Source organism: Cucumis melo, chromosome 3, assembly GCF_025177605.1.
Source record: "Cucumis melo cultivar AY chromosome 3, USDA_Cmelo_AY_1.0, whole genome shotgun sequence".
NCBI classification, from domain to species: domain Eukaryota; kingdom Viridiplantae; phylum Streptophyta; class Magnoliopsida; order Cucurbitales; family Cucurbitaceae; genus Cucumis; species Cucumis melo.
The window spans coordinates 29,980,934-30,008,196 of record NC_066859.1 but is presented as its reverse complement, the minus strand read 5'-3'; the positions used below and the strand labels follow the sequence as shown (position 1 = coordinate 30,008,196).

The window sequence follows — 27,263 nt, the reverse complement described above, 5'->3', positions numbered from 1 at the left end:
GTAAGGCTCAATTCAACATTAAAAGAATATCACAAACCATTTACGACCCATCATCCTCCTATCAAATATAATACTCCAAAATAATTCAATTCCATAGCTAATAATAGTGTTACAGACAGCTCACCTAGTCTCCTGAAATACTTTACTTCACCTCACCTACATTTTCTAAAGTTTTTGTTTATGTACCTGATAACAGACCGCACATGTCAATGCTGAAAGTGTTCATTCTAGGAATATTTACTATCCTAAGTAGCCATCTTTGTTCGAATTAATCATGATTTGATGTGGTACTTGTTCGATCAACTGGTCTGTCTCATATTCTGAATGGGCTCATCTATGTGATGGTTGAAGAAAGTAAGCATAAGAACTCAATAGAATCTCTCTCATAGAAAAAAGAGGAGGGTAGGTCAGTTGGGCACTTACTCATTTCAATTCATAGTAAGGCAACTGATCGACTCCACAGTAGTGCAAGTCAAGAACTCAGGATATCAAGTATAATGAGTAGCCACCATCACATTATCCGAACTAACCACGGTTTACTTTTTGGCCTCCTAAGGCAACCCACTTAGGTCATCATTGTTGTTCAGTCGCATTTTATCATAACGATCTATTAATTATATAATTGACGTATAATATCTTAATTGCTCGGGAATAAGTGTAAACATTACCTGCTAGATGCACCAAAAGAGGAGCAGATGATTGATAAGGTTTTGCATGCAAAAGCAAAACAGACTGTAAAAGGAAAAAATATGATCTCAGACCGAAAGTTGTATATACCTCCTCTCTGATAAATATGTTAGCTCCAGCCGGTTTCTTAGGCATTTATACAAAATTTTCAGAGGCCAGGGGATTATATATGTGGGCCTGTGGGAGAGAGAAAAGATATTAGGACATAGATGATGCAATACAGCATCCTGTAATATGAGGAGAGCATCAAATTGTAGAATTTTGAGCGAGGAACAGAAGGATGGTCGTCACTATTTGCAGAAAACTATTTGCGCTTGTAAAAGAAGCTGCAAATAATGACGGGAGCAAGCTTCAACCTTTCACTGAGGCAGCCTGCTGAGTCAACTTCTCCTATTCCTGCGAGATTGATTCAAAATCATAATTCACCAGACCATAATAATTCCACAGAAAACAAACCACAGTATTATCCAACTATCACAATCTAACATAATTTCTTGCAAATAGGTTCATTAGCTGAGCGTGATTGCTAACCTTGAACCTCTTGCGCCGTGAATCATCAGGAATGGAGCCCGAATATCGTTGTCGTCCTAAGGCCTCATTCTTAAATTGCCTTGCTGATATTTCCTTCATTCTGCTGCCATTACCTGATGTTTGAATTCTTGAGTATTGGGTAAAACCATCCTTCTCCCAGGTGACCTCGTAATCAGCCCAGAGACGAGATCCTTGCTGCAGTGGGCAATTTGAGTTAGTGTTCACAAATACATATATCTCTATAATGAGAACGCCCAAATACTTTCTCTTTCTGTGTAAATCTAAGCGAGTGGAAGAAATCAATGTCATCAAGTTCTTACAGAGGGGAGGGGAACCCAAAAGGACATCACAATAGGGCAAAAAGTAGAAAGCACGTAGTAACAAAGAGGGTTCAATTTATGTCATAATCATTGGTAACTTCAATCGTCAATGATATCGGCTGGTTTCTGATATGTGAGAGCATTTTGTTTAATACATGTCAGTCAGGGTTCAGACTAATAAAAATGACTGTTACATCTTGATCTTACCATCATACTTGCTTACAGTCTACCTAAGCCATTTTTAAATGTATCAGTATACAAATTATCATCATCTTATTATATTACACCGTGGGTGAGTTGTGATTTGTCCTTATACATTGGATAAGAGCGACATTTCAATTTTATGGCTACCTGCCAAAAATATCGGAGGCAAGATGCTATTGGTGCTGAAGATAAAATTAGCCAAGCAACTCCAAATGACTTGATTACAAAATAGATCCTTTATAGAAAGGTAAATACCAACCTTCTGCAATGAGCGACCAGACAGCACCTTTAGAGCATTATAGAAGTCCCTGTGCTTCTCGAACTGAACAGTTATTTTACAGTGTAAACCTGAAATTATGTCTTCTCCATCCTCATTGCCATCCTTGCCAAAATCATCGTCCACAGCAATATTTAGGTTCCTGAGAGTGTATTTTAGGAAAAAACATGATGATGATGAGTCAAAATAGAACTAAACATAAGAACCATACATAGCAAAAATGCAAGTCATTACTTTTGGTAAATCACAGAATCACCTTAAAGAATCACCCAAAACTTTAAATTGATGGGTGAAGGTAAATTTAATATTATATTACACTCTCCACATTTCCAACAAGTGAAAATCAATATTAACTAAGGAAATAACATTGCATGGTGAGTTTGAATACAAGATCAACTACTCTTGTGCTATGATAAGTCACCAATTTACGTAAAAGTTTAAGCTAATAGATGAAGGTTTAAGCTAATGAATGAAGGTAAATTTAATATTATATTACGTAACAACTTTATAAGGTGCAATACATTCCTCACTTCACACCAATGTGCAGAAGATCAAGGTAGAAAACCCACTTAGATCCTACAGTAAAACAATTATACAATGAACTAGCCATATGAACTAGACAGGCAAAATAAACGGAGAAAAGCATTGCAGAAGAAATTAGTTGAGGCTTAACTATAGACAAAACCTTATGCTTCCAAATGTAGAAAAAATGGTATGTGTGACCAACATAGATGGCTTAGACGAAACCCAAGGCTCGGCAAACCACCTTGATGGTGCTCCTCTCAAGGTAATGGTATCAGGTCCTTGGCTTCCACTTCTCGAATATCCTAAGACAAATTCAGGACAATTACAGACCAGAGCTTACTGCCTAATTACCATTAAAAATTAAGAAGACGAGGAAATTGGCTTACCCTGATTCCCAAAAGCGTAAAACTCCTCCCAATTTCTCTTCATTTGCTCAAAATTATCACATTCCGGTATAAAAACAGTGAGTTTGAATTTGAAACCCTCAAGATTCAGCTCAATCCCATCCAATTTCTCAACCAGTAATTGCCTCCAATCCAAAAACTTCTTCTCCAACGCGGTGACTTCCTCTTCTTCTTCCTCATATCTCTTGTTAGCAGTCTTCAAAAAGGCAAGATCTCTCACGAAGAGAGTACCGCGAGCAAGTGGGTCTCCGCACTTCCGTGTCTTAAGCTGTTTAATACGTTTGATCACCAAATCCTCCTCAGGCACTATGACTGGAGCTGAAAAAGAAGACTTGAGAAATTCAATGAGAGCTCGCTTCAACTTCCACTCATCAAGGGATTTAGTCACCGAAGGGGTTAAAGGATAGACTGTGAAATTGAGTTTGAGACGCGGTACGAGCTTCAGACCACTCTCCATTTCAAAGGTTTCTGTAGGAGGTAGCGACTCCAAAGGTTTGATTGTCATTCTCGGACCTGTCCCTGTCGCTCTTCACTAGACTGTCCCTCTTACTAAATTAGGGTTTCGCTTAGCTCCTCCGCGAAAAGAACCAACGACGAGAACAACGATAGCTTACACGACGGCGTTAGTGGTTAGCGCCTTTTTTTAGCGAAAGAATCGATTTTTTTAAAATTATTAATTTTTTTACAAAGTAGAGTATGAAAATTTGAGGTAAAATTACATTTTCTTTAATCTCAAGTTTTGAAAAACATATCTAATTCTATTTGTTAATTCTCAAAATATTTTATTTTTGTTTCTGAGAATTTAAAACTTATACATTTACACATTCTTAATTAGAAAAGAAGAAAAATCCAAAATTAAACCACCTTGGATTAACCAAAATTAGATAAAGACAATAAAATAGAAGTGTAAGCTGGAAAGGAAAAAGCGGATTATTTGACAACGGTGTCAGATAAGGTTGGGTGTTGTACACTCAATCCTAACCGTCCAATATAATTTTCGAATTACAAGAAAAGTCAAAATTCATAGTGAAAATACCAATTCAAGATCTTCGGGGGGGAAAAACCTGCAACTCCAAGCAAAGCGATGGGGCAATGCGTAAGTTGTTTAGACGAAGGTCAAAAGCAACAGAGAAAAGAGGAAGAACGATTGGCTTCCGTCGAAGCTCGCGCCAAAGCTGCTGAAGCCGCTCAGAGAAGGTTTTTTTTTTCCTTTTCCTTTTCCTTTAACTTTCGTTCCTCAATGTCTGTTCATCATGCTTCTTTTTTTTTTTTTTTTATCACAACACCTTTTCATTTCTATTAGGGATTCCGTTGATCGTTTTTCCTTTTCAGTGGGTCCCCACAATTCCATTTTTGTCTGTGAACGTGAATTGTTTGGCATGTAACAGTTCTGCAGGGGAATGAATTATGTCTGAAAAATAATCGTACAACAGCTTGTTTGATTAGGGTTTTGTAGTTTGTCTACAAATTCCTTATAAAACTGTTCTTCTGAAAGTTTAATTTTACTTGGTAGTATGTAAAATTTAGCTACTGTTAGAATCATTGTTATGAAACCGATCCTTATTCTAAATCAGTTCAGTTTTATAAGCCTTCTTTTTCCAACAAAATTCAAAGTGCTATAAAGAAAAAACGAGAAGTTAGCAAGAAAAGAGAAACTAGGAGTGCTATAATTTGAGCTGATTGGATTGCTCCCACTAATTTTTACCTTATAAATGCCATTTGGTTTAAGTTGATTGCTTATTCATACCAAGGATGTGACTTGATAATGTATTGGCCATCAGTATTAGATTGAAATGTGAATTTCAAGTTAGGAACTTTGATGGGAATGATCCATGTGTTTTATACTTTTTTTTTAGATAAGAGATCCATGTGTTTTATACTGAAAGTGATATAAACATTTGCAGGCAAGAAGAGTTTGAAAAATCTGCTGCAGGAAGGGCTGCACGTGCTCAGTTGGCAGCAAATGCAAAGCAATCTGCTAACACTAACAAGGGCGAACCAGTTCTTAAGGTCAGTAAATTACCAGTTATTTTTCTTGTTTGTTAATTGTTGTAAATTGTATGGTCAGTTATAATTTTTTTCTTTATTGTTTGGGTGAGGGTGATGTATTATAGCTTAACCAATCCCATTACACGTTCACTCGTAGAAGATCTTTCACTTTTAGACACAATTTATTAGAGCGTTTCAGTGGTAGGCGTTGTTTGCTAGCAGTTGTTATTATAGCAAGTGATTTTAAAACTTCCTTCTTGTTTTTGTGGATGCAGTGGAGTATGGGGTGAGGTCGTGCTCTATCGTCAGCTTTCACTGTAAGTGAAACTTCTGATCTGCTAAAGTTTAGTCAGCTCTTCTGCACATTATGTTTATCACTGTGAGATTATTGAAGTTTTGTAATAGTAAGATATTTTCATTTTATCTCACATTCCTGATTTCTAGGTAGCATTATAATAATCTCATCATGTATTGTGGTTCCTATTTTCCCTTGCATTGCAATATGATAAATCTTGTTCTATTCGCTACTAAGAAGCAAATTTCAATTGTGCAGTATGTTAATGAAAGGAAAAGATTGTATATTTATCCGCATTCCTTGGCTCCGCTCATGCCAGGCTACTTGTCTATATTCCCAAGTCTCCCAAGGCAGAAGTCATTGAATGGAGCTGCAGTCTTGTATTTGTTATACATTAATCAAGGAAACAAAAGTGTGCGAACTTTTATTTTTCGACAATGCTTTTCCGTGTAAATTTTTCCCTTAACTTGTTATGTCTCAGTCTCAACTTACAGTTCATCCATATTCAATTACTGTACAGACACTTTCCCTGCACCAACTTCATGTTTGGCTCTGTTGACAAAACTGCCCAATGATATTTGCTAAGACATGCCACTGTGCTTAACTTTGACATACAAATAAAATGTCGATTTTTTCTTTTTAAAGCAATTATTTAGCGTGTTGCTGCAAGAATACTCTACATTGTAGGAGAGAATACGTCAAGTTGAAATGCTTTCACTGTTGTTTTGGATATTTTGTCTTCACTGTCAATAAATTTGGCCGAGTTTCTTTGGATATGTCAAAGATATGTTAATTGGAAGAGTTGGTTCATTGATGCTTCACAAACATGGCTTCGAGCCTTAGGCAATTTTCATACAAACTTTGAGTACTATAATCATGTTCTTAGTTTTACTGGATGGAGCATAACAGATCTTAAAATTCGGTGCAATACCCCGGTACTCGTACTTATTTTGTTTTTATCACTTGAAAGAATGTTACCATTAATGTGAAAAAGAGAATTAAAAAAAATTCTTCACCTCAAGAGTTTTAGAAGTTTGGCGCATGGGATTGCAGTTATTCTTTTATTTTATACATTTTCATGTTACTAATTGGAAGACTTACATACGCCTCTAAGATAATACACATTTTCATATTTCTTTTCATCCTCTTTTCTGGCCATGAATAAAGTCTTAACCTTATTTTGAAGCGGGGAACATAGATGAAGTTGAATTGTTGATGATGAGAAGAAAAACACTGCAAAAAGTATGCTATTTACTTGATACACAACTAAATCCTTGATTCGCTACACAAAATTAATTGATTGGAACTTGCAGAATTTGAAACCATGTGTCTACTCTGAAATCTTGCTCAGTGTTGGTCCAACAATCCTTCAGCTTTGAACAGATGGTGAGAGGTCATGGAAAAGAAAGTAGATGGAAAGAAGATTGATGGAATTATGGTGGCGGCACCGCTAATGAAATAATTGAATTTCCACATCTGCTCAACTTACTAAGCTCCAAAAGTGAACAACAAATATTCTTCTATACGAAACTCTGAGGTGGAGCCGATAGTTGGAGTTCATGTGCAGCTTGAAAAAAATCTGCAGATTGTAGAAAAAGACCTTCCATTTTGGAAAGCATTCCAAGGTTGAACCATGCTTCATGGCTTGTAGGATCCAATCTTACAGCATTCATCAACAAGCTGCGCGCAATTGGAAGTGATTGGTTACCACATTTCATCAATACTTCTGCTGTTGAGATGATACTTGGAATGTAATCAGGATCAATCGATAGAGCGACAGAGAATGAAACAAGGGCTTCCTTGTGTAATGATCGAGCTTCAAAATACTTGCCTGCAATGGGTTCGGTTGAGTTCAACTTAAGTGACTACCTACTATGTAATATATGAACATGAATATTTGCCTTGGCAACCTTGCCAACTATTTCATAATAAAAGACACAATAAAGATGATTAAAAAATAGTTCCACCTGTTGTATGCCAACCTCTGGGGCAATGAAAATCTAATGACTTGGCTTTGTTCAGACAGATTTCTGCATCCGCCCATGAAGCAAGTTTTGAATATATGGCAGCCAAATCCTGCCAGGCTGCCCGTTCCAAGTTACGTTCTGCCACTGCCTACAAAAGAAAGATTTTGAAAGCTGTTGATTTGTTCCTGATGTGGAAAAGGGTCAAAGGGTCATGAGGCTATCTGTATCAATGGAGTAAAAACAAGCATGATATAGAAACAAGTTAGAGGGGGAAAAACCTCCAGTTCCAAGTCCTTGGATTGGTCAAAGTTCTTAGTCTGAAGCTGATGTTCGTCTCGTGCTTGAATTAGTGCGAGCAAGATTCTGTAGGTTTCTATTGCTTGCTTTGGCTGTTCCTGAGCAATTTTGAGAACAGCTTTCAATCGAAGAAAATCCAATTGGTCCATCCTATCAACTTCGTCCAAAGCAAAATCAACTATGGTTTCGGCGTCCGTGAGTCGTTTCTCAGCTGAAAGTATGAGGGTCAACAACTTCCAACCTCTTCCAGAACCATCAGCCACCATGTTTGAGTACGCCATTGCACTGTAGAAGGCAACATCAAGATTTCTCTGCACAGCATTTTCCAAGCTAATGTTAAACATTACTTCTGGATCATGCCTTCTACTGAGAGAAGAAACTCGTAGAGAGTTCAACGATTCTTTTTGGAAAAGAGTTCTTTCAGAGTCTGACACTGACGCTCTAGCTACATTCCCATAGCAAATACCTAAAAATTTGTGGGCTTCGGGGTTGAAATGTTTACTTTGTTCACTGGCCATATTCATCATTATACGAGCAAATTTAATTCCATCGCGTGCATATTTTGTATCCTCTGAACACAATTTTGCAAGGAACAAAAAAGAATGAAAATGGGGCTTGTGATTTACTTCAGAGGAACCGCAAACTTTTGTTAGAAGGTTCAGAGCTGCTTCATTTTGTCCTGCTGCATTGTAACATAGGGCAAGAAAGTACCACCTCTCAGCTCGACTATATATTCCAGGAAGGATCCGCTCCACATGCTCGGCAAGTAATTCAAATTGTCTTGTGATAGAAAGTGCATAAGTCAGATGATTCATAATCTCTGGGTCCCAGTTTATTTCCTGCATTGCCACTTTCCTCATGAGAATTAGTAGCAGAAGGATTGCTTCTTCTACATTGTTTTTAGGTGTTCTTGGTCCAAATACATGAAACTTAAGGGGAAGACTTGCTTCAACACCTCCATAGAGTAATGTCCCAGCCAATTCCTTCTGTATGGCAGCCAACTTGTTCGGATCTAGATTCCATGGTTTAACAAGGACTCGGCGATAGGCATTTATGGCCTCATCAAGATACCCTCCCTTAATCCATAGAGTAGGCAGTAATTCCAAAGCTCTGTGAAACATTTCCTGCAATTTGCAGTCTTCACCAATGCACTCAGGCATTCCATTAGGCAGAGCTGATTCCACCGTATCAAGAATTATCCTGCACTCTTTTGCAGACTCTGATGAACAAGAAAGATTATGATCAACACCATAGTCAAACTGATAAATAAGACACTTTAGTATCTGTTACGTTTTTCCTCTGGCTAACCAATCATAACATAATGCTGTTATAGAATGTTGTCTTCAATATATCCTATAAAACTATATAATAAGAAAAATGTACAAAAGAAATTTACCTATATATCTGCCAAGTTCCTCCAGTGATTTTGCCTTGAGTAATATTGCTTCAAGTAGTAGGCTAACAGAATGCATGGACATTACACCACTAGGGAGGGCGGTACTGTCACCTTTAGGACGAGGCTTTTCCTCCCTTGTCTTTTCAGTAATTGCCTTGACCATTCTTGGCGTCAAAGATTTAATGTCTATACCTTGAAATACCTGTAGAGCAGCATCAAAATTTCCTCTTTGATATTCAAGCCTCCCCAGTAAAGCTCGGGCTTCCTAATTAAGAAAGTGGATAGAATCGTTATCTTATAAGATGATGAGACGAATCCAGAAAATCATGAAAAAAATGAGCTTATTTGGTCAAGGAGATTTGAAAAGATAAATGAAAGTACCTCATAGTTTAATGAGAGGGCTTCTCTTAAAGTGGATTCAACTTCATCTACTTGAGAATCTTCAAATTTTAAATCCCAGTCTCCAGTTCTCGAGGAAAGGCAACTGGCCGAGAAATCTCTTGTCGCAAGTGATTCTGGGGACTGGGGTGGCTCTTCGAACTTGAATTGCTCTCCTGAACAAGCGCACAGCATCTTTTCCAAAATGGATTGAAAACTTTGATGGTCTTTCTCAGGTAATTATTCTTCTCCTCCGTCAGTTTGTGCTGGAATAAATTCACAGAATAACATCTATGGATGGTTCGCGTTCATTCATGAACGAAGTCAAGTGATTCTAAGGAGTAATAGACTTGGAAATACAAATGTTGGGCGAAAAGGATACTGTAATGTGGTATTCGAACACTGGGATTTGATGTTCGAGTTAAGTAAACTGGAAAAAGGGACCTTCGTTTTACTTTTACCGTATAGGGAATGGCGTGTACAACTTTGCAATGAAATAGTGGGAAGACAATGGCGGAATAGAAGCTCAGTAATACAAAATTAGGGGCAAACAGTAATGTTAGATTAATGACAAAGAAGAACAAGACAATAAATGCAGAAAATAAGAAGATGAAATGGGCAACACGAGCAAGAAGACCAGTGCATATTTTTGGACTTTTCCTTCTAAAGAGTACAAAAACTCAGGATCTAAACGTGATTTTGAAATGAAAACCCACCAACTTGAAAACTCTCACCCTTTTCCCAGTCTCTTTCTTTCGATTTGGAGCCTGAAGAAATTGATCCTTCTTCATTCAAGCTTATCCAGTGCAAAGCATTTGAGATGATTTTCGAGTCTGAGATCTGAGTCATCTGCTACCTTGACGTGGGCTTTTCCTATTCCTTTCTCTTTTTTTGTGTATGATGACATTATTAGTGCAGAAAGGTCCTTTGTCTATGTTGGAATGGACTTTGTACCTCTACCTGTAGGGGGCAGAGTTCGCAGATGCCTATGGATTCCCTCAGTTTACTCTCTCTCCATCGGTTTTGAGGTTTGATGGGTTCGGTTTTCTTTATTCTTTTAATTAAAAAGTTCGCGGCTTTATAATTTATTAAAGTAACCCAGATGGCAGAAACTGTAAATTTATTCTCTACATACATTCAGCAGCAAAGACCTCGATTTATGCTATCCGACAAAACAAATAAAAAAAGAGAACTTTAAAAAGAACATCTAAACCGATTTATGATATTTAAATTTTTGTTTTGATTTGGGAATTGTAAAACATCTAAAACCCATTTATGATATTTATCATAAATTATAGATCAGGCTTTCACAAAATACTTTAAAAAGAACTAAACGGTCTCTCACCTATTAATATAATTCCAAGTGCCTTCCGAACAGTAGAGCGGCCAACACCAGCCAGAGGGTGATGGAATGACCAGCACGTGATATTTCCACCTGTCAGATTAAATGGAATGGGCGCTATGAGTAATCTCTGTACAACGTTAAGAACGAGAACCAAGTAAAAGAAAAAAAAAGTCACTGTGGCATTTAAACAAACACCTGCCGTATGCTTAGATTATGGTTGCTAATCACTTTTTGACTGATCTCTGACCTTCTTTCCTTTTTCCTACTACTTTTTGTTTCCAGACGTCAAATACAGTAATCGATGCATGAACAGTGATACAAACTGATCACTGCCGAAAATGGCGATTCAAATTTCACACTCTTTTCTCCTCCACTTCAAACAGAGCTTCCCAGTGGCGAATGGCGACACACATTCAGTTTCATCAACATTTCGGAAACAAACGAAGTTCGTTTATTAATGCCCACAAAATGGTTTGGACTGAAAGAACCGAAAGAGAGAGAGAGAGGGAGAGAAATAGAGAAAAACCAAGAGAAGTGGGTCTGAGATTTGAAGTTGTCGGTATGCGTCCATTCTTCAAAACGAGCTTCCGTCCAGCACTCTGTAACTCAGAATCTTTACAGCTTTGGAGGAAACAGACAGCCCCACAAACCCATCAGTTTTGAACATTGGCTGTCGATGATCGGGGCAGCATCTTCGCCAAAATTTGTTCGAATAACAATTTACAATGACGGTCGAAGGTTTTGGAAAAATTAAACCATTATTGCGAAAACATTATTGAGGGAGAATTTATGTTTGTACTGAAAATCTACCATTATAATGATTTGGAGGTGGCCCAAGAACCCTAGCAATCTGCGCTGTCCATCATAGGGCCGTAGTAAGGTGGTTGCAAATTGCAATGGCAAGGCAAAGTGGCCACTGACAGTTCACGTGATGGAGCATCGCTTTCAAAACTTCACACTCTTCACTTTGATGCTATTTTAAGAAACAATTGTGACAAAAATAGATGGTTTACATTTCACTTCATAAGTTTTAAGTCATCCAACTTTTATTATTATTATGCTTTCCTTTATGATTCTTCATGTTTTTATACATTTCAAAGAAAATGAATGGGATGTTTTTCTCAAAAAAGAAAAAATCAAAGGCAAATAGAACACACGACATAGCCAACCATACCCATAAACAACGAGGGCAATAACATTATCTTTATATATAAACATGGATAAAGCCAATTGTCAAGGAATGTCACAATAAAAACTACAATATTCTTATGACAAAATTTCGAAATAACCTAACAAAACCATAAGCTAAAATAGGCAAAATTTATAATACCTAATTTTTATACAAAGGATAAATATTTTATTAAAGATTCTATTTTTTTACGGCTTTCCATAAAAAGATAGTAAAAAATATAGTAAAATATCATATCTATTACAAAGAGATAAATCAATCAAACGTCTATCATTTGAAGCAACTTAGGAATAATAATTAAGTATATATTAACTTTTAAAAATTGTAAATATAACAAAATCTATGATTTAATTTAATGATACAATTCATAATTAATTTTTTTTACAACCAATAGTTTTCATTTCTGGATTGATTCTAAATTTAGCTGTCATTTATTATAGAACGAGACTGATTTTATAATCATGAAAATTGTTTTCTTTTTTCCTGCAATACAGTATTTTCAACCCAACACCAAAGAGAGCCTTTATCTTTATAGGTTTTCTTATAGGTAAATTCATTTCTTTGGTTGACACTTTCAACAAAACTATATATCCTACGGTTAATAAATAAATGCATCTTTGCACCAATCTCTTTACCATTTAAAAGTTTTAATTATATTTGTGTGTGGTTAAGAGATGAGAAAACACCTAAATTATTTAATGCAAAGATGACTTGATATTTTTTAAAGAATCAAATTGGATGACTTCCAATTTTTTAGTGCGTAGATGATTTGCATTTAAATGAAATAATTTTGGCCAGTTAGGCACGACACAATTAAATTGATACTTTTACCAATTTTCTTTATATATTTCGTGTTAACATTTTTCATCCCGCTTTCCAGAACTTCATATATTTCAAGGCACATTTAAGAATGGTGCAGCACCTATGAATAATGATGGTAATAAAATCTTATATCTAAAATTTAAGGGGAAAAAAAATGAGTTGGTTAAAAACTTGGAAAGAAAAAATTAGAATTCTATAAATTTAAGAGTAATAATTTAGTTCATAATGTTAGAGAATCTCATGGATAATCCCCATACTTTAACCATGTGGACTGTTTTTATCAAATAATGGGGATTCAATTCTAATTATAAATCATAAAACCCGATTTTAATTTTTTCTAGTTATAAGAACGAAATTTATAATTTAATCTAAAAAGGTTAAAAATACTTCAAAGTTGTAATGACTTTGCTCACTGTGTATTAACAAGTGGCAATGAATCAAGTGTATAACGACCCAACCTTCCTGTACGATAAAGATTTAGAAGTTTTGAAGCAACCTTGATAGTAGTACTATTGCAAAAATCCATAGGAACGTGTAAAGCTTTATGCAGAGTATGTAATTGTGTCTCAATAAGACTTCCCATGTCCTTTTCATCCTCCAAATTGCCATCAAAAGATGATCTAGTCTCGAAGAGACTTCTACGAACTTCATTTACAATAATGTCCTGCATCCACAGCCAACTATATCATTTCGCTCAAGTGACATTTTTACTAACAGTTCCATTAAATTGAAATGTATGTAGGTCCTGTTTTAGGTACAAGTGTTTTTAAGCACTTCGAAAAGTCTATCCAATCAGTCCTACAGTATGAAGCCTACTCTAGGGCTATTTAACCCACCGGGAGTTTTAACATCCGATGGTAAATTACTAAATGTAAGTTTGTACCACTCTTGTGTTAAACTTACAGTTACTTCTAATACATAGAATAAGCATATCACTGGTGTGACAACCATGTGTCCTGTCTATAATACTCTCTAATAATAGATAAAGAAAATGTGAAAACTAAAGACATCTACAAAGACTTTAGTTGCCAAATAAACGTGCATTAATTAGGTCTAGTATACATACATAATGATTTTAGATGAAGAAGAGAACCATATAATGCCTTATAACTGCGTGTGATCAGACGGATGAAAAAGAGAATCATATGCATATATAATGCTTTTAGATGAAATATAATGCCTTATACCTGCGTGTGATCGGATGGATACCTCCTTTTCTGTTTCTCTAAACTTGAGGGAGTTGAACACTCCAACGAACTGGCAGACAAATTTGCCCACTTCTTATATTTAACACTCGAGTTGACAATAGTTAAAAGGTACTGAACAATTACATGTTCCCCGACTAAGATGTCTCTAATTGCCCCTACAGTTTGAAGGCAAAACAACGAAGTTAAACAGTTTCAAGATTCTCAATCAACTTCACAGTCTATGAACTAGCACAAACGTTGTAAGACTAGAAAAAAAAACACACAATTATGTTTACCACTTGATACGTATGTTTCAGTATCTTTCACTGGCTTAATCAATTTAAGAAATAAAGATGGATGAATTGGATGCAGAATATTATACCTGTTAAAGCAAGCTTGGAACAGACCTCTATGTTGTCAATCTTGGGAGGAAAAATGCCTGGGGTGTCTAATACATAAACATTGGGATGACTAGCTATCTGTAGTTCAAAGCAACTCAAAAAAAAAAAAAAAAAAAAAAAAAAAAAAATTAAAATCTTATAGAAGATAATAGTACATATTATCTTTGCTCCTGCAAGGGATAGATGATATTCTTGACCATAGTTCCATTTGCGATTTTTTCTTGGCTACCCACAATTAGAAAATCGAACAACACCGACCCTTTTAAACCATTCTTCACCCGAAATAAGCTAATGTAAAAATTTAAATAAACGCCTTAACAGCTGAGTCTGTAAACCCAAGATAGTAAGACAACTTCACCACCAACTACAACGTCGAGGAAACAAATAACAAACCTTCAAGCTGCTGATATTTTTTGTTTCACCGGGCTGTGAACTCACTACAGCATGCTTCAACTTTCCTTTTTCTGTGAGGTGAGCAGTTCTTCAAAATGTCACAAATAGAAATTCTTTTTAATTAGATAAATAACAACAACTATTAGTCCAAACAATCCCAGGATCAACAGCTCAAGAAAACTGCATACCTGCAGCACTAATTCTCCCGATTTGATGTAAAGAGTTGGCAAGGGCCGACTTACCAACATTTGGAATTCCAACCAGCATCATCGTGGTGGCATGGCTGGAATGACCACTTCTCTTCAATTCTCTAACTCTAGATTGAAGAAAATTCAGGAACTGTATGAAGTGAAACATTGTCACTCACAAATCACAGTTATACAAAAATAAATTTCGCCAGGTAAAAAGATCAAATAACTAACGGGTTGTCCCCTGGAGAGAAAGTATCAGTTGCAAAGTGGGATATATAAACTACATTTAGTTGGCACTTAATTGTACAAGAAAAGCACTATGAGAGAAAAAACACATATATTGCCAAAACATCTTACAGACTATAATCAGCAGCCTTTCTAGGCCAGAAAGAAAGCGTAATAAACCCAAAAATATTACATCTAAGTTCCTTACCTCCCTAATATTCTCTTTATTATGGGAATTAACGCAATAAGAGATGCAGTTGTGGTCTTCAAAATACCGAGTCCAGACCTATTCATAGGTGAAGTATAAACATGAGAAACAATAAATACTGACTGATAAGTCATTTTATATATAATTCAAATTTTAATAGAATAGGTTACATTATAAATGATAGCCAAGTAAAAAACACTTTCATACTGTAATATAATTCCTTCTTTTTATAAGAAACAAATAAACATTCTATCCAAATATAATTGCAAGGTCAAGTAGATGACTGTGGATCCAATTTAAACCGAAAGGGGAAAATCTCTCAGATATTTGAAAGTCACAACAATGGAAAATGATGAAACCCCTGGTCCAAGGGCAAACAATAAATTCCATCCCACAGATATTCCATCCATATTTTACGTTCTTCTCTCTTCTCTCCCGAAATATCCCACAAAATTGTCGTTGTTATGTTCAATCAAGAAACTAGGAGGCAGACTTCCTAACCTCTGTTTGTAATTGATCCGCCAGGTCTGTCTTGTTCAATACAATGATTCGTTTCGATGATGGTGGATGGTTTTTCATCATTTCATACTCAGATGACATTGGAATCTGGAAACAAAACAAAATAAAACAAGCAATAACACAGAGAAATAATCAAACATTTAAGCGATGCTTTCCCTCCTTCAGAAAAATAGCAATCCTCCATGTTCGTTACAGCGTCAATGTTCCTAGATTATTGTATCGAAGACGAACCGAACCACCACATTTAGGAATAAACAAATCTAGGTTTCCGAAAATATTGAAACAAAAGAGGTAGCGAGAAATAGACTAAAGCTACGAATTGAACACACTACGAACTGGAAAAGCAACGAACAGATGAAGCGCCGGCACGAAATTAAACACTATGCAATGAAAGGGAGTAAGCGACAGTAGGAGATTGCATACCCTAGCATCTCTGACTTCAAGAACAAAATCGACTAGTGGAATTCGTTCGGCGACAGCCCGAGAAGCGGCCGCCATGTGAGCATCGTACCATCCGCTGGAGATGCGATTTCCGGCAGCCAGTTCGTTAATAGCCGTACCAATTTTTCTCATCAACGTTGCCGCGGCCATTTTGGCTCCAAAACTTTAAATCGATCGAGTAAACGCGAAATGTTGTATAGTCTTTTCGCGGAGTGGAATTTCGGTTCGGTTCGATCCGATTTTGAGTAAAATAAAAAATCGAACCGAACGTCTTGGTTTTTATAGACTGTGAACGGTCGAAAAATCACATAAAAAGATCATCAATAAGAAAATTGTGTATATGTAAAAAAAAAAAAAATCATAACCATGATTAAACTAGAGGACAAGATTATAAAAAAATTCAAATCATAATCCCTAATTCATATAATATTTATATTAGCATCACAATTCTTTTAGTTGAAAATCAATCCTTTCGCTTAAACGGTTGTTGATTTATAACTTGACATGAATTTTTATTTTGTATTTGAAGCCACATGTCTAAGGTGAAAATATTTTTCAAATACAATGAAAAGGAATAAAAATGTCACGTGACAACATTTTATTGGACTATACTTAGATACATTCTGAAAAAAGAGAGCACCCAATTTTTTAAAAATGAAATTATATAAATTGGCTACATTTGTACCGTTGGAAGTATATTATGGTTGAATTATAAAAATTATTATAACAAACATACTGAAATTACAAGAATCCGCGACTGTTACAACTAATTTAGGGCTAGAGAAACGGTCGGTTGATGGTTTGTTTACGTTTGTAAGATTAATACAAAGGTGAGTTGGATGTTGGAAGGTTTAGTGGAAGTTGGGCCAAAACGTCTCTGAAGTTTTGGATTTGGTAGCCCTAATCACATGGAAGCCCAAACCGATCATCTTTCTTCTCTCCGAAGAAGTCCCAATAATAATTGAGAGAGGGGGAGAGATAACGAAAGGAGGATTAAGGAACAGAGCGAGCACCGGATCAAGCGGAAGGAAAGAGGAACAGTGGGTGGGAGGAGAATAAACTTGAAGAAGAAGCTTCAATTGGTGACCTCCGAATTGGGGTTGCAGAGCACTTATATATCTTTGAACTTCATAGCTTTCCAACGCTCTGTGTTTGAAGGAATCAAGTGGGGAAGATACTGTTGCAGAAAATAGATAGAGACAGAGAGGAAGATACAGCGTTTTTGCATGAGGGCAAAGATGCTTGGAGAATGTGGAAGGATATTAGAGATAGAGAAGCGGGAAAACTCCGCCCAAATTCTTTCGCAAATCGTGTTAAATCCGATCGAACCAGCTCTCTGCAACTTTCCAATCACAAGGATATTGTCTCTCCCCATAGAGGTTCCGTCAACTCACTTCAGGTAATCATGGATCCATTTCTTATCACATTTTCAAACATTTTGGATTTTAATGGATTCAAGTGAATGAAGTTCGAATTTGTTCGATTATACTTTCTTTGTGGTTAGAATAGATCTTCTCGTCGCTAGACTATGGTAGTTTTGGCCATGTCGAATTCTTTTGGGGTGTTATTTATACGTTGTTATTAGTGGGTAGTAAATTGCCTATTTCTGCTTGTAATCGAACGTTTGTCATGATTAGTCATGCTCTTCGATTGTCATTCATTTTTGTAAGTTGCACAGTGCGAAAAAGGAAAAGGGAAGTTTGGTTGTGGATTTTCATTTAGTATTGTGGCCTACAACAGAAACCTAAAAGCTTCAAACATGTGTAGCTGGAATTCTAGGTTCTAACAGTGTAGTCGGAATTTGATGTTGTCGGCGGAAGATGAAAACCACACGGGAAATTAGCCACTGTTCTCTCTCTCTCTTTTTTTGAGAAGTAGATAAGGATATATGATGCCATGAAGCTCGAGACAGAAGAGAGAACAAAAGAAGTCAGAAAACGGCGAATGAGCCAAGATGGATGGAAACAAACTGTATTTAATAGACAATTTTGTACCAAATCAACAAAAATGGCAGCATATGAAAGGTAAATTAATATAACAGAAAGTAAGGATTACAAGCAGCCGAAATACATAAAAATGTTCGGAAAATAAGAATTGTAATAAAATCTTCCCGAAATGGTGGCAAACACTTAAAGTTCTTAATAAGGTCTTAATATGGTAGTTTGTTGTAGGACTTTATATTCTTGATTCTGTTCTCCTAAGCCAATGTCAGAAGTTGGGATGCCCTCTGTCGAATGCTGAATGTAAAGAATTTTTCATTTGGAACTTTCTGAAGCTTTGGAGTTTGTAATTGGACTTAGTTGTTTACTTTTTAGAAAACAGTTAAAAAACTGGTTCTGTCACGAACCAGATGGAGAACTACAAAGGATAACTCTATGGAGGAACTTTAAATCTCTTCTGGTACTCCAATGAAAATATGAACTCAATTTGTTGTATCATATAGGTTACTGGAGTAATAATATTTTCTATTTTTCATTTACCCTGCTGAATTAGCTTAATGTTGTACTTTTTCTTAATCTTGATTTCAGTATATGTCATGCATAGGAAGGAAAATTTTCAAACAGATGCCATAAAGAGCAATCTTTAGTAAGCATTTTATCTGATTGGCATTTGTGTTTTTTTAAATATAATTCTGGTTCTGTTGATTTCTATTGATATATTTTATATTTATTTAGATGGTCTTTGAGGTCATGGGTTTAAACCATGGTGGCTCGTGGTATATGAATATTCTATGAGTTCTTGACGTCAAATATTGTAGAGCCAAGCACATTGTGCCTGAGAGTAGTCGAGGCGCATGTAAGTTGGCTTGAACACTTGTGGTTATTAGAAAAAAAGTTCGGTGTTGTAGAGCTAATTGAGCGTTTGAATGTTATTGGCTTGATTTTTGTTTGATTTTATTCTTTAGTAGGTATATCTGTTCAAATTTCATAACATGCTTATAAAACTAATAAGAAAAACTAGCACCGACATTCTGGGTCATGAAATCAGGTTGATTTGACAGAGGGGAGATATTTGTTATCTGGAGCTTCAGATGCATCAGCTGCTGTTTTTGATATTCAACGTGCGACTCATTCTGAGGGTCTCATTGCAAAACACCAATGCATTTTTGCAGTTGATAAGCAGCATGAACATGGACATAAATATGCAATATCCTCAGCTATATGGTATCCCGTCGATACTGGATTGTTTGTCACCGGCTCATTTGATCATCACATTAATGTCTGGGACACAAATACAACTCAGGTAGGTAACTTAGAGGTCGTGGGTTTTACATGGCAACTTTTGTTAAAAACTAATATCTCCATCTTGTAGGTGGTGGTGAATTTTAAATTGCCTGGAAAAGTTTATAGGACGGCCATGTCCTCTTTGGCAACATCGCACATGCTGATTGCTGCTGGAACAGAAGATGTCCAAGTTCGCCTTTGTGATATTTCTTCTGGAGCATTTTCTCACACATTATCTGGACATCGTGGTATGGTTATGATTATCAATCCAAATGGAGATATCGCTCTGTTTAAGTTATCTGAATTAAAATACCTAAATATATGACAAGATTAGAAACCAGCAACCATAACTCTTTCTTTCTAGTTATGACTAGCATGTGCCTGTGCCTATTCTGGTTTGACTTTGAAAAAACGTTCTGAGTTAGGCTTCAGAAATAGAACTGAATACAATTTGTGATCCAACTTTCCGCTGGTTTCCTGGACAACATAAGTAGAATGTAATGAAACAAAGATGAAACAGCTACATCTTATCTTCACCCTACTTCTATGGAAGTGATAAAAATTGAGGTAGTACAGTGGTATTGAACAGTGATCTATGTCCGTTGCCTTCTAATTTTTCGTTTCCATTATCTAGTATTATATTCATCTTACAATTTGTGACACCTGATTGTATTATGAAATTCATTCATCCAGTTGACATGTGTTTAAAGTTTCGCCTACGTATCTTTGTAAGCCTATAGCTATTGACATTAATGTTTATATTATTGATTTATAGATGGTGTAATGAGTGTGGAATGGTCTGCTTCTAGCGAGTGGGTTTTGATTACTGGAGGATGTGATGGAGCTATACGCTTTTGGGACATCAGACGAGCTGGATGCTTTCGTGTTCTAGATCAGTCTCAATCGCAGCTTGGGAGACGTCCCCCCATTTCTGGATGGACTGCAAATAAGGTCCCCCTTTGCTTAGTTTGGCTCTCACCGTATCCACCAGTTATTTTGTTTGTAAATTAACAGATTTCGTGTTACTCTTTCTCAGCTCTCAACATCTAAGTCTCTCTTGGCCAGCCAGGGTCCAAATATGAAATCTCGTATACCTCATAAGAAACTAGGCAATGGAAATGCAACAAAGCCATCATCGACAGGTAAACTGCCAGCTAAGGGATCCACAAGGCAGAGGTTACACCCAGGGCTTTTGTCTGGTCAGGATCGATCAGTTTCCCACTATGGTGCTGTTACTGGATTAAAAGTAACCGGAGATGGCATGTACCTACTCAGTGCAGGTTGAGTTACCCTCTCAACTCTTTCCAATCCAATTAAGTATGGTTTAGTTGTATTATATTCACGTCTTCGTTTGGAATTAAATAATCTATAATAAGGCATGATTTCCTCATGAATGCAGCTGCACGACATCATGCCTAGATGGAGGAAAAAAATAGTTAATTGATTAGCACGAGGGGAATTTAAAATGAGATTGTCATTATAATTATTGTTTTTTAAATTGAAAAGGAAGATACCATTGTGATAAGAAAATGATCAGTATTTTAAAAATTCTTTTATATATGGTAGTCATGTACCCTACTTCTTGGTGATAATGATGCTGTTAGTGTTAGGTATGTTGTAACATCAATTCAACAGCAACATCTGTGTTAATCTTTATTCTGTTCTGAAAATTCATGATGGTTGGTGAATCGAATTTTTTAATACACCCTCTACCTCTATCTGCTGTGATATAATTAATTTATTGACGCCAATTAATCAGCAATGTCATCTTCTTAAGAATATTTTAATTAGTTTTTTTTTTCCACAATCGGTTGACGTTGCCATGTTATGCTGTGTGAGAGATTATGATCAGATGTAAAATCTGGATTTTGTTTTCAGGTTCTGATTCAAGGTTAAAGTTGTGGGATGTTGAATCCGGGTGCAATACACTTGTGAATTTCGAAACCATGCGGTTACAGACCAATAAACCATTGCAATTAGCCACATCTCAGGATTCATCCCTTGTATTTGCCCCATGCATGGCGACTGTTAAAGTACATCCTTCTACATATACTTTTGAGTTTGTTTCTGTGTGTACACAACTTGCGTGTAAAATCTAGTTGACTCCTTGAACTTTTAGGCATTTGATATGTGGACAGGGAAGACATCCCTGACATTAAGCGGCCACTATGAAGGTGTGAACTGTTGCTGGTATAATTTCCCGGATCAGGTAAGACGATTTCTCTCAACCACAAGCTCCTGCCAGTTGGGTTGGTTCAACTGAATTTGAAAAGTATAATGATGGAATAAATGAAAGTTGCTTCAAAGTTTTGCAATGTACCTCAGGAACTGTACACTGGTGGCAACGATAGGCAGATTCTTGTCTGGTCACCATCCCGAAACTCTACCGAACTGGTACACCTTCTAAACTCATGCCTATTCCTGGAATTAATTTGACTCTACTTGCCTATTTTTCCATTAATACCATTGAAGTTACCCTGGTAGCTTATTCCATTTCAGTGGACTCGCAGGATTGGGAATCGACTGCAGACAAGGATAACTGGAGCGACTGATTGTCGTCAACAAGGAAGTTTGGTCTCAATGGTGATTCCAACCACGAGACTCTGCTCACCATGTACATAACTGTCTAGATGTGTTTCATCTTTCAAGGATTCTGCCCTTTCTCTTTCAAACTATCAATTAGGACGTGCAGTATACCATAGCGTGGACTTGGAAGAAGTCCACGCCATGTCCATTTAGCAATAAACATGTTATGCTGCAAGCCTACGGGCATCTTGGGTTTGATTTGTAGCTTTTTATCGTGAGTTTGGTGACTTTGTTATAGTGTCTTTGGATTCGCGATCCTTACGACTGAAAACTTTTGTTTGTTCTAGAATTTTAGTCATGATTTGGAAAAAGTTAAAACTTTGTGGATTATAATTTTGACCAGCTTTTTATTTTTATTTTTTATATATACATTTTAAAGAAATATATTGAGGGGAAAATATAATTTATAATATTATGATCCTAAATGCTTTTAGCTGTATTAATTAAATATTCAAACTAATAATGAGAACAAGTTTTCTTGTTGTGAAGTACAAACTTGACAATTTCCGGATGATTTTGAAATTGTTATTTTGTCATATATTCATAATTATTATGAAACATATTCTTAATTTTACTTAATATTTAATTTTACAATTTTCATATCACCACATTTGGTTTTGAAATATAAAAATTATGTCACTGGTGATTTTTGAAATGACAAAAAATGGTTTCAAGAAATTTAAACTCTTTCTAATATATCATATAAGATTATCATCGTTTTCTCCCACATTGAGATCAAAGACAATCGTTATTAAAAGGAAATTATTAGATTGAAGGTCAAGACTAGATGTGGAATTTAATTAGAGGGCAGCCTTCGCGATCAGCTCATAGGCATGGGGATTTCTGCTTATGTTTAATAAATAATTCTACGACCGAAAGGGAAACAATTGACCAAATATATGTATATCACGATCACGATGTACAAACAGGTAGGTTTCAGACCCATTCCATTTGTTGCAAACTAACTCCAATTAACCCAATAATTTGACTTACTCAACAAATCGCCACGTGCCTCACAATTCAGAAACTGGCTACCATACAAAACCTGGGGTAAATGGAAAACACCAAAACCTGACTACCATACAAAATCAACTTTTCAATGGACTTTTGAAGAATTCGGGATAAAAAATAAAATATGTTGGTGCTTAGAGAGCCAAGTCTACCTATAATCGAAAAGAGAATCATGGGAGACGTTTAATTTAAGATGGCAGGATCTTGAATCAAGATTAATGAGAAAAGTAGTTGTGTTGCGACCGCTAACAAAATTAATACATATTTTATAAATTGATTATGCATAACTTTGACTTGGACTTTCTCTATTTTTAATTGGATTTTTGAAATGAAAAAAAAAAAAAAAAAAAAACTCAGGACACTATTTCAAGAGAAGAACCTTGAGTTTTTTTTTTTTTTTTTTTCTAGCAATATGGGATGAATGAGATCAAACATCTAACTTTGAATTTATTTCAATCATTATCATATTAAATCTAATTTATTTTACTAAAATTTGTACGTACATCTAAAACGCGTGTTTAGCACAATTTTCAAATTTTGTTATGAAAGGTGAAAATGTTTTTTTTTTTTTTATTAAATAGCATAAGTAACAACTTTGTATAATTGGAATGGATGGTAAGACTTGTATGATTGTATACATATTTGTTAAAAGATTTATATGACAAAAGTTGTAGCTTTCAAGATATGTATGAGAGTGGTCCTCAAATATTTAAAATTTTAAGATAAATTTTTATCGGTACGAGAATTGCATTTGAAACGTAAGTTTAAATATTAAAAAATTATTTTAAACAACAAAATTTCTAAAAGTATTTATAAATATATCTTGATCTACAAACTGGAAAAAAAGGAATATTTTCGACGTAGTCTACTTTTATCATTAATAGATTTCGACAAATTTTGCTATCAATTATTCCTATTGACATAATTAGAATATTTTTTAATTATGAATGAAACAAAGATATTCTATACATACTAACCCTTCCTTTAAAATATAAAACAAAATTATGGAAAAATCAATCATAAACAAACAAAATTAACTTTTATTGAAAATACACAAAATAAAATTATATATATAAAAAAAAATAGAATGGAAGAAACTACTAAAATACCCTAAACCCAAAAAGATATTTAAATCCGAAAAAGTTGGAAATTTATGATATATCTAAAGTTGAAGGTAAAGATTTAAATAGTTGTGGTGATCTTTGCCGTCTTCGTCTTCGTCTTCGTCTTCCTTTTCTTCTATATATCTAATTTCCGTTACTCTGTTTTTTCAGAATTCAGATATGAAACTGAGAGAAAAGTCGAAGAGCTTCAAATGTCTTTCCAAGCTCAGCGGACTCACCGTCCCCACCGCCAAGCCCAAAGCTGTTCCTTCTTCTCCAGCTGCCTCTCCTCCGTCGCTGGAAATGGATCCCGGAATCTGGAGCAGACTACCACCGGAACTTCTCGATCACGTACTCTCTTTTCTCTCTCTCAGAACTTATTTCAACCTAAGATCCACTTGCAAGCATTTCGATTCTCTCTTGTATTCTCCTTCCTTCGTCTCCAAGCATTCTGATTCCTCTTTCTCTTCCTTCCTCTTGCTGGCACATCCTCAATGTTTCAGTCAGTTCCCCCTGTACGACTCTGCTCGCGGCACTTGGCGGAGCTTCCCACTTTCTCTTTCCGTTTCGCTTCTTTCCTCTAGTCCTTCTACTGCTCTTCTTTCCACCGCCAATGGACTCGTTTGCTTTTCTCTTCGCCATTCCGGTTCCTTCCTCGTCTGCAATTTCTTGACCAAATCTTCAAGGCTGATTGAATTTCCCTATCATCCATTCGCATTTGAGCTTCTCACGTTGGTTTCCGTACCCCTAGGGTACAAGATTTTCACGCTCTTCTTCGACTCCGCTTTGGTATTCGATTCCCGAAATCATTCCTGGCGAAGATTCGACAATTTCGAGTCGATTCTTGGAGATAATCATCGCCAAGAAGCTGCTTACTATAACGGCCGATTGTATTTTGTTACGCCAGAGCCATTTTCTATTATTTCCTTCGATTTGGATAATGGCGAGTGGGAGCAAACCGATATTGTAATGCCCGAGGAGCTCACGTTTGTTAGATTAGTGAGCGATGGAGATAGGAAACTGTATATGATCGGTGGAACAGGAAGGAATGGGATCTCGAGGAACTTGAGATTATGGGAATTCTCGGAACAGGGAAATTGGGTGGAAGTTGAAAGTGTACCACAAATGATTTGTAAGAAGTTCATGTCGATTTGCTACCACAATTACGAGCATGTTTATTGTTTTTGGCATCAGGGAACCATCTGCCTTTGTTGCTACACTTGGCCGGAGATTTTGTATTACAAAATTTGCAGGAGATCTTGGCATTGGCTTCCCAAATGTCCTTCTGTACCGGAGAGATGGAGCTGTGGTTTCAGATGGTTTTCTTTTGTGCCAGAACTGTACGCATCTGCCTAACCTGTTTCACTCTTTCGTTTTGTTCTTACTTCTTGCTTTGGTCAGTTCCGCTGTTATATGTTTGTAGAAATGCCTCTTAGGGAGCTCTTGATTGCCAGAGCTAAGCCTTGTTTTTAAAGACACATCCATACTAGAGAGAACATCATGTTCATCTCAAACCAATTGACAATAGAAAATTAACCCATCTATTGCCTTAGATGAAATGCCCGCCCGAACCTTGTTTTTATTTGTTAATTTTTTTATACATATGACTCGAGGTATTCATCCAAACCTCTTTCTGCGTAGGTCAGAGTTCACTCGTACGATGTTAGAGATGAAAATGCTCGTCATAGCCATGATGGCTATCTCTTTTATGACCTTCATTTTTCTCACCCTATATACATAGAGAAAAATGAAGCTAGATAGAGATACAATTGCATTAGGGTTACGATAAACACGACCATCCCTTAGGCAATATGTTATAATATGTGGGGGAGTCGTTAAACATAAAACCAAGAGGAATAGTGTGCTTTGACTGACATAAATAGAAGGTCTGATTTCAGACTTTTGCAGGTTAATTGTTAACCATAAAAAAGCTTACAAAAATCCCTTGTTAGATTGTGGGATCGAATGCTTGTTTGGATTTTAGAATTAGCCTTGAGGTGCTTTGATTTTACCAAGAAGAAGGGATCCTCATAAACCCATTTAGCATCGGCATCATACTCTTTCCGTAGCTTTTTGAGGTTCCATCTGATGCAATTTGCCGCTTTGACTTCCCAGAAAATAATTGAGGATACAAGTTGCTGACTTGGGTGTTCACTTTGTGACACCTATAGTGAAAAAGTCAAATGATTCAATCTAAATTACACACTTGTACATAAACTTATATTTGCACATGCCTTTTCTTTTCTTTTGTATCATATATCAACTTTCATTAGCCATAAATTTACTCATAAAAAAGATCCAGATCCAACTCATTTTAAAGTAATACAAATCCGGACGCATGAAACTCTAGAATAGAAGCAGTAATAGAATAAATATTTGTGCCCTTAAATTTATCAAATAATTATTGTGGCTCAAATATACAATTAATGCAAACATCCACAATGTGACAAATTTGTCTTTTATAACCTGGACCTTCCTTCATCTGTTTAATTTATTGCCTCACCTCCACAAACTTTACGGCAAATGATACTTTCGAAGCCTTTTTCTCGAAAACAAATAAATAATACACTTTATAAGAAAAGGCATTGGCGGGTCCCTATTTCACGTATTCTTTGTCCTCTTATTGAATTTGATAAGACGTTACTTGTCAAATTAAATAAGAATTGGTAACACGTTTTCAAAGTCAACCGTTTTGGATGAAAATTTTCGTATGCCCAACTTGCTCCTAGAAGACGGAATTAGAGGAGTTCGTGAAATGTGCGACTAAAGAAGCATGGAGTTTATAATGTATTAATTTTATGATTTCACAACTTTACTTATCGTTTAAAAATGAAAACCAACCATTTCCAATGGAAAATAATCAGTTTGAATTCATTAAATTTTTTTAACTATTTATGGGTGAAATTTTCAAGGTGATCCTAGGGTGGCCACTATTTAGTAGCTAAATGAGTAACGAGAAAAACTTTGGTTATTGGTGGTGTGGGGTCGAGGTTACAAAAAGGAAAAACTTTAAATCTAACATTTAAGTGATGTGATATGAATTTGCATATTGAAGAATCAATTTAAACCTAAGGTTTCAACAACTTGTAAGGTTGAAATTAGTAATTTGATTCCAACATCGTTCATTATGATGTGCTAATAATGGACT

The 27,263-nt window shown here is 35.9% G+C and overlaps 6 protein-coding genes across 16 annotated transcripts; 3 read left to right on the top strand and 3 right to left on the bottom strand.

The window, feature by feature from the left end:
• Positions 1-27: 27 nt before the first annotated feature.
• Positions 28-3,953, bottom strand: LOC103487831 (uncharacterized). 3 transcript variants are annotated; one of them, XR_537342.3, is made up of 7 exons: positions 2,931-3,604; positions 2,705-2,846; positions 2,002-2,161; positions 1,219-1,413; positions 778-1,083; positions 424-668; positions 28-334 (listed from the first exon to the last, which is right to left on the bottom strand). XR_537342.3 is itself a non-coding variant. In XM_008446319.3 (5 exons), exons 1-5 carry the CDS (start codon positions 3,451-3,453, stop codon positions 1,078-1,080), a joined length of 1,026 nt encoding a protein of 341 aa, XP_008444541.1. In that variant the 5' UTR covers positions 3,454-3,953; the 3' UTR covers positions 741-1,077. The 3 variants fall into 3 exon arrangements, 1 of the variants encoding a protein (XP_008444541.1); XR_007819529.1 differs by having other exon boundaries at positions 424-551; XM_008446319.3 differs by lacking the exons at positions 28-334; positions 424-668 and having other exon boundaries at positions 741-1,083; positions 2,931-3,953.
• Positions 3,954-4,001: 48 nt separating this feature from the next.
• LOC103487833 (uncharacterized) lies at positions 4,002-5,880 on the top strand. 2 transcript variants are annotated; one of them, XR_007819530.1, is made up of 4 exons: positions 4,002-4,145; positions 4,853-4,958; positions 5,213-5,341; positions 5,491-5,880. XR_007819530.1 is itself a non-coding variant. In XM_008446320.3 (4 exons), exons 1-3 carry the CDS (start codon positions 4,033-4,035, stop codon positions 5,225-5,227), a joined length of 234 nt encoding a protein of 77 aa, XP_008444542.1. In that variant the 5' UTR covers positions 4,002-4,032; the 3' UTR covers positions 5,228-5,254; positions 5,491-5,880. The 2 variants fall into 2 exon arrangements, 1 of the variants encoding a protein (XP_008444542.1); XM_008446320.3 differs by having other exon boundaries at positions 5,213-5,254.
• A 547-nt stretch (positions 5,881-6,427) lies between these two features.
• LOC103487834 (protein NPGR1) lies at positions 6,428-11,667 on the bottom strand. 4 transcript variants are annotated; one of them, XM_008446323.3, is made up of 7 exons: positions 10,811-11,664; positions 10,616-10,705; positions 9,274-9,536; positions 8,893-9,157; positions 7,478-8,715; positions 7,200-7,347; positions 6,428-7,063 (listed from the first exon to the last, which is right to left on the bottom strand). In XM_008446323.3, the coding sequence occupies exons 3-7, from the start codon at positions 9,463-9,465 to the stop codon at positions 6,753-6,755; spliced, it is 2,154 nt and encodes a 717-aa protein (XP_008444545.1). In that variant the 5' UTR covers positions 9,466-9,536; positions 10,616-10,705; positions 10,811-11,664; the 3' UTR covers positions 6,428-6,752. The 4 variants fall into 4 exon arrangements, with proteins under 4 accessions (XP_008444545.1, XP_050938383.1, XP_050938382.1 ...); XM_051082426.1 differs by having other exon boundaries at positions 9,274-10,705; positions 10,811-11,000; positions 11,142-11,664; XM_051082425.1 differs by having other exon boundaries at positions 9,274-10,705.
• A 1,135-nt stretch (positions 11,668-12,802) lies between these two features.
• Positions 12,803-16,376, bottom strand: LOC103487836 (DAR GTPase 2, mitochondrial). Of its 2 annotated transcripts, none has more exons than XM_008446329.3 (8): positions 16,174-16,376; positions 15,733-15,837; positions 15,232-15,309; positions 14,850-14,946; positions 14,608-14,678; positions 14,196-14,292; positions 13,814-13,989; positions 12,803-13,290 (listed from the first exon to the last, which is right to left on the bottom strand). In XM_008446329.3, exons 1-8 carry the CDS (start codon positions 16,339-16,341, stop codon positions 13,036-13,038), a joined length of 1,047 nt encoding a protein of 348 aa, XP_008444551.1. In that variant the 5' UTR covers positions 16,342-16,376; the 3' UTR covers positions 12,803-13,035. The 2 variants fall into 2 exon arrangements, with proteins under 2 accessions (XP_008444551.1, XP_008444550.1); XM_008446328.3 differs by having other exon boundaries at positions 14,796-14,946; positions 16,174-16,375.
• A 689-nt stretch (positions 16,377-17,065) lies between these two features.
• LOC103487838 (WD repeat-containing protein ATCSA-1-like) lies at positions 17,066-22,334 on the top strand. Of its 4 annotated transcripts, none has more exons than XM_008446335.3 (9): positions 17,066-17,590; positions 19,180-19,434; positions 19,504-19,663; positions 20,191-20,366; positions 20,452-20,695; positions 21,294-21,448; positions 21,535-21,624; positions 21,741-21,809; positions 21,926-22,334. In XM_008446335.3, exons 1-9 carry the CDS (start codon positions 17,441-17,443, stop codon positions 21,965-21,967), a joined length of 1,341 nt encoding a protein of 446 aa, XP_008444557.1. In that variant the 5' UTR covers positions 17,066-17,440; the 3' UTR covers positions 21,968-22,334. The 4 variants fall into 4 exon arrangements, with proteins under 4 accessions (XP_008444557.1, XP_008444553.1, XP_008444555.1 ...); XM_008446331.3 differs by having other exon boundaries at positions 17,098-17,590; positions 21,723-21,809; positions 21,915-22,334; XM_008446333.3 differs by having other exon boundaries at positions 17,099-17,590; positions 21,723-21,809.
• Positions 22,335-24,191: 1,857 nt separating this feature from the next.
• Positions 24,192-25,674, top strand: LOC103487839 (F-box/kelch-repeat protein At5g43190). The gene has a single exon (XM_008446337.3). It carries the CDS (start codon positions 24,296-24,298, stop codon positions 25,469-25,471), a length of 1,176 nt encoding a protein of 391 aa, XP_008444559.1. The 5' UTR covers positions 24,192-24,295; the 3' UTR covers positions 25,472-25,674.
• Positions 25,675-27,263: the final 1,589 nt, after the last annotated feature.

Bases quoted from the DNA above. Each gene is read 5' to 3' on its own strand.
- LOC103487838 (XM_008446331.3), top strand. From the start codon at position 17,441: ATGTGGAAGGATATTAGAGATAGAGAAGCGGGAAAACTCCGCCCAAAT. The intron at 19,435-19,503 runs GTAGGTAACTTA...TCCATCTTGTAG, and splicing joins GGGACACAAATACAACTCAG to GTGGTGGTGAATTTTAAATT. The intron at 19,664-20,190 runs GTATGGTTATGA...ATTGATTTATAG, and splicing joins CACATTATCTGGACATCGTG to ATGGTGTAATGAGTGTGGAA.
- LOC103487836 (XM_008446328.3), bottom strand. From the start codon at position 16,341: ATGGCCGCGGCAACGTTGATGAGAAAAATTGGTACGGCTATTAACGAA. The intron at 15,310-15,732 runs GTTAGGAAGTCT...ACCTATGAATAG, and splicing joins CGGATCAATTACAAACAGAG to GTCTGGACTCGGTATTTTGA. The intron at 13,291-13,813 runs GTATAAGGCATT...CTGTGGATGCAG, and splicing joins ATCCATCCGATCACACGCAG to GACATTATTGTAAATGAAGT.
- LOC103487831 (XM_008446319.3), bottom strand. From the start codon at position 3,453: ATGACAATCAAACCTTTGGAGTCGCTACCTCCTACAGAAACCTTTGAA. The intron at 2,847-2,930 runs GTAAGCCAATTT...AATTTGTCTTAG, and splicing joins TTACGCTTTTGGGAATCAGG to GATATTCGAGAAGTGGAAGC. The intron at 2,162-2,704 runs GTTTTGTCTATA...ATACACTCTCAG, and splicing joins TCTACATTTGGAAGCATAAG to GAACCTAAATATTGCTGTGG.
- LOC103487839 (XM_008446337.3), top strand. From the start codon at position 24,296: ATGAAACTGAGAGAAAAGTCGAAGAGCTTCAAATGTCTTTCCAAGCTC.
- LOC103487834 (XM_051082425.1), bottom strand. From the start codon at position 9,465: ATGCTGTGCGCTTGTTCAGGAGAGCAATTCAAGTTCGAAGAGCCACCC. The intron at 9,158-9,273 runs GTACTTTCATTT...TTTCTTAATTAG, and splicing joins CCCTCTCATTAAACTATGAG to GAAGCCCGAGCTTTACTGGG. The intron at 7,348-7,477 runs GTTTTTCCCCCT...TTTCTTTTGTAG, and splicing joins CCAAGGACTTGGAACTGGAG to GCAGTGGCAGAACGTAACTT.
- LOC103487833 (XM_008446320.3), top strand. From the start codon at position 4,033: ATGGGGCAATGCGTAAGTTGTTTAGACGAAGGTCAAAAGCAACAGAGA. The intron at 4,146-4,852 runs GTTTTTTTTTTC...AAACATTTGCAG, and splicing joins GCTGAAGCCGCTCAGAGAAG to GCAAGAAGAGTTTGAAAAAT.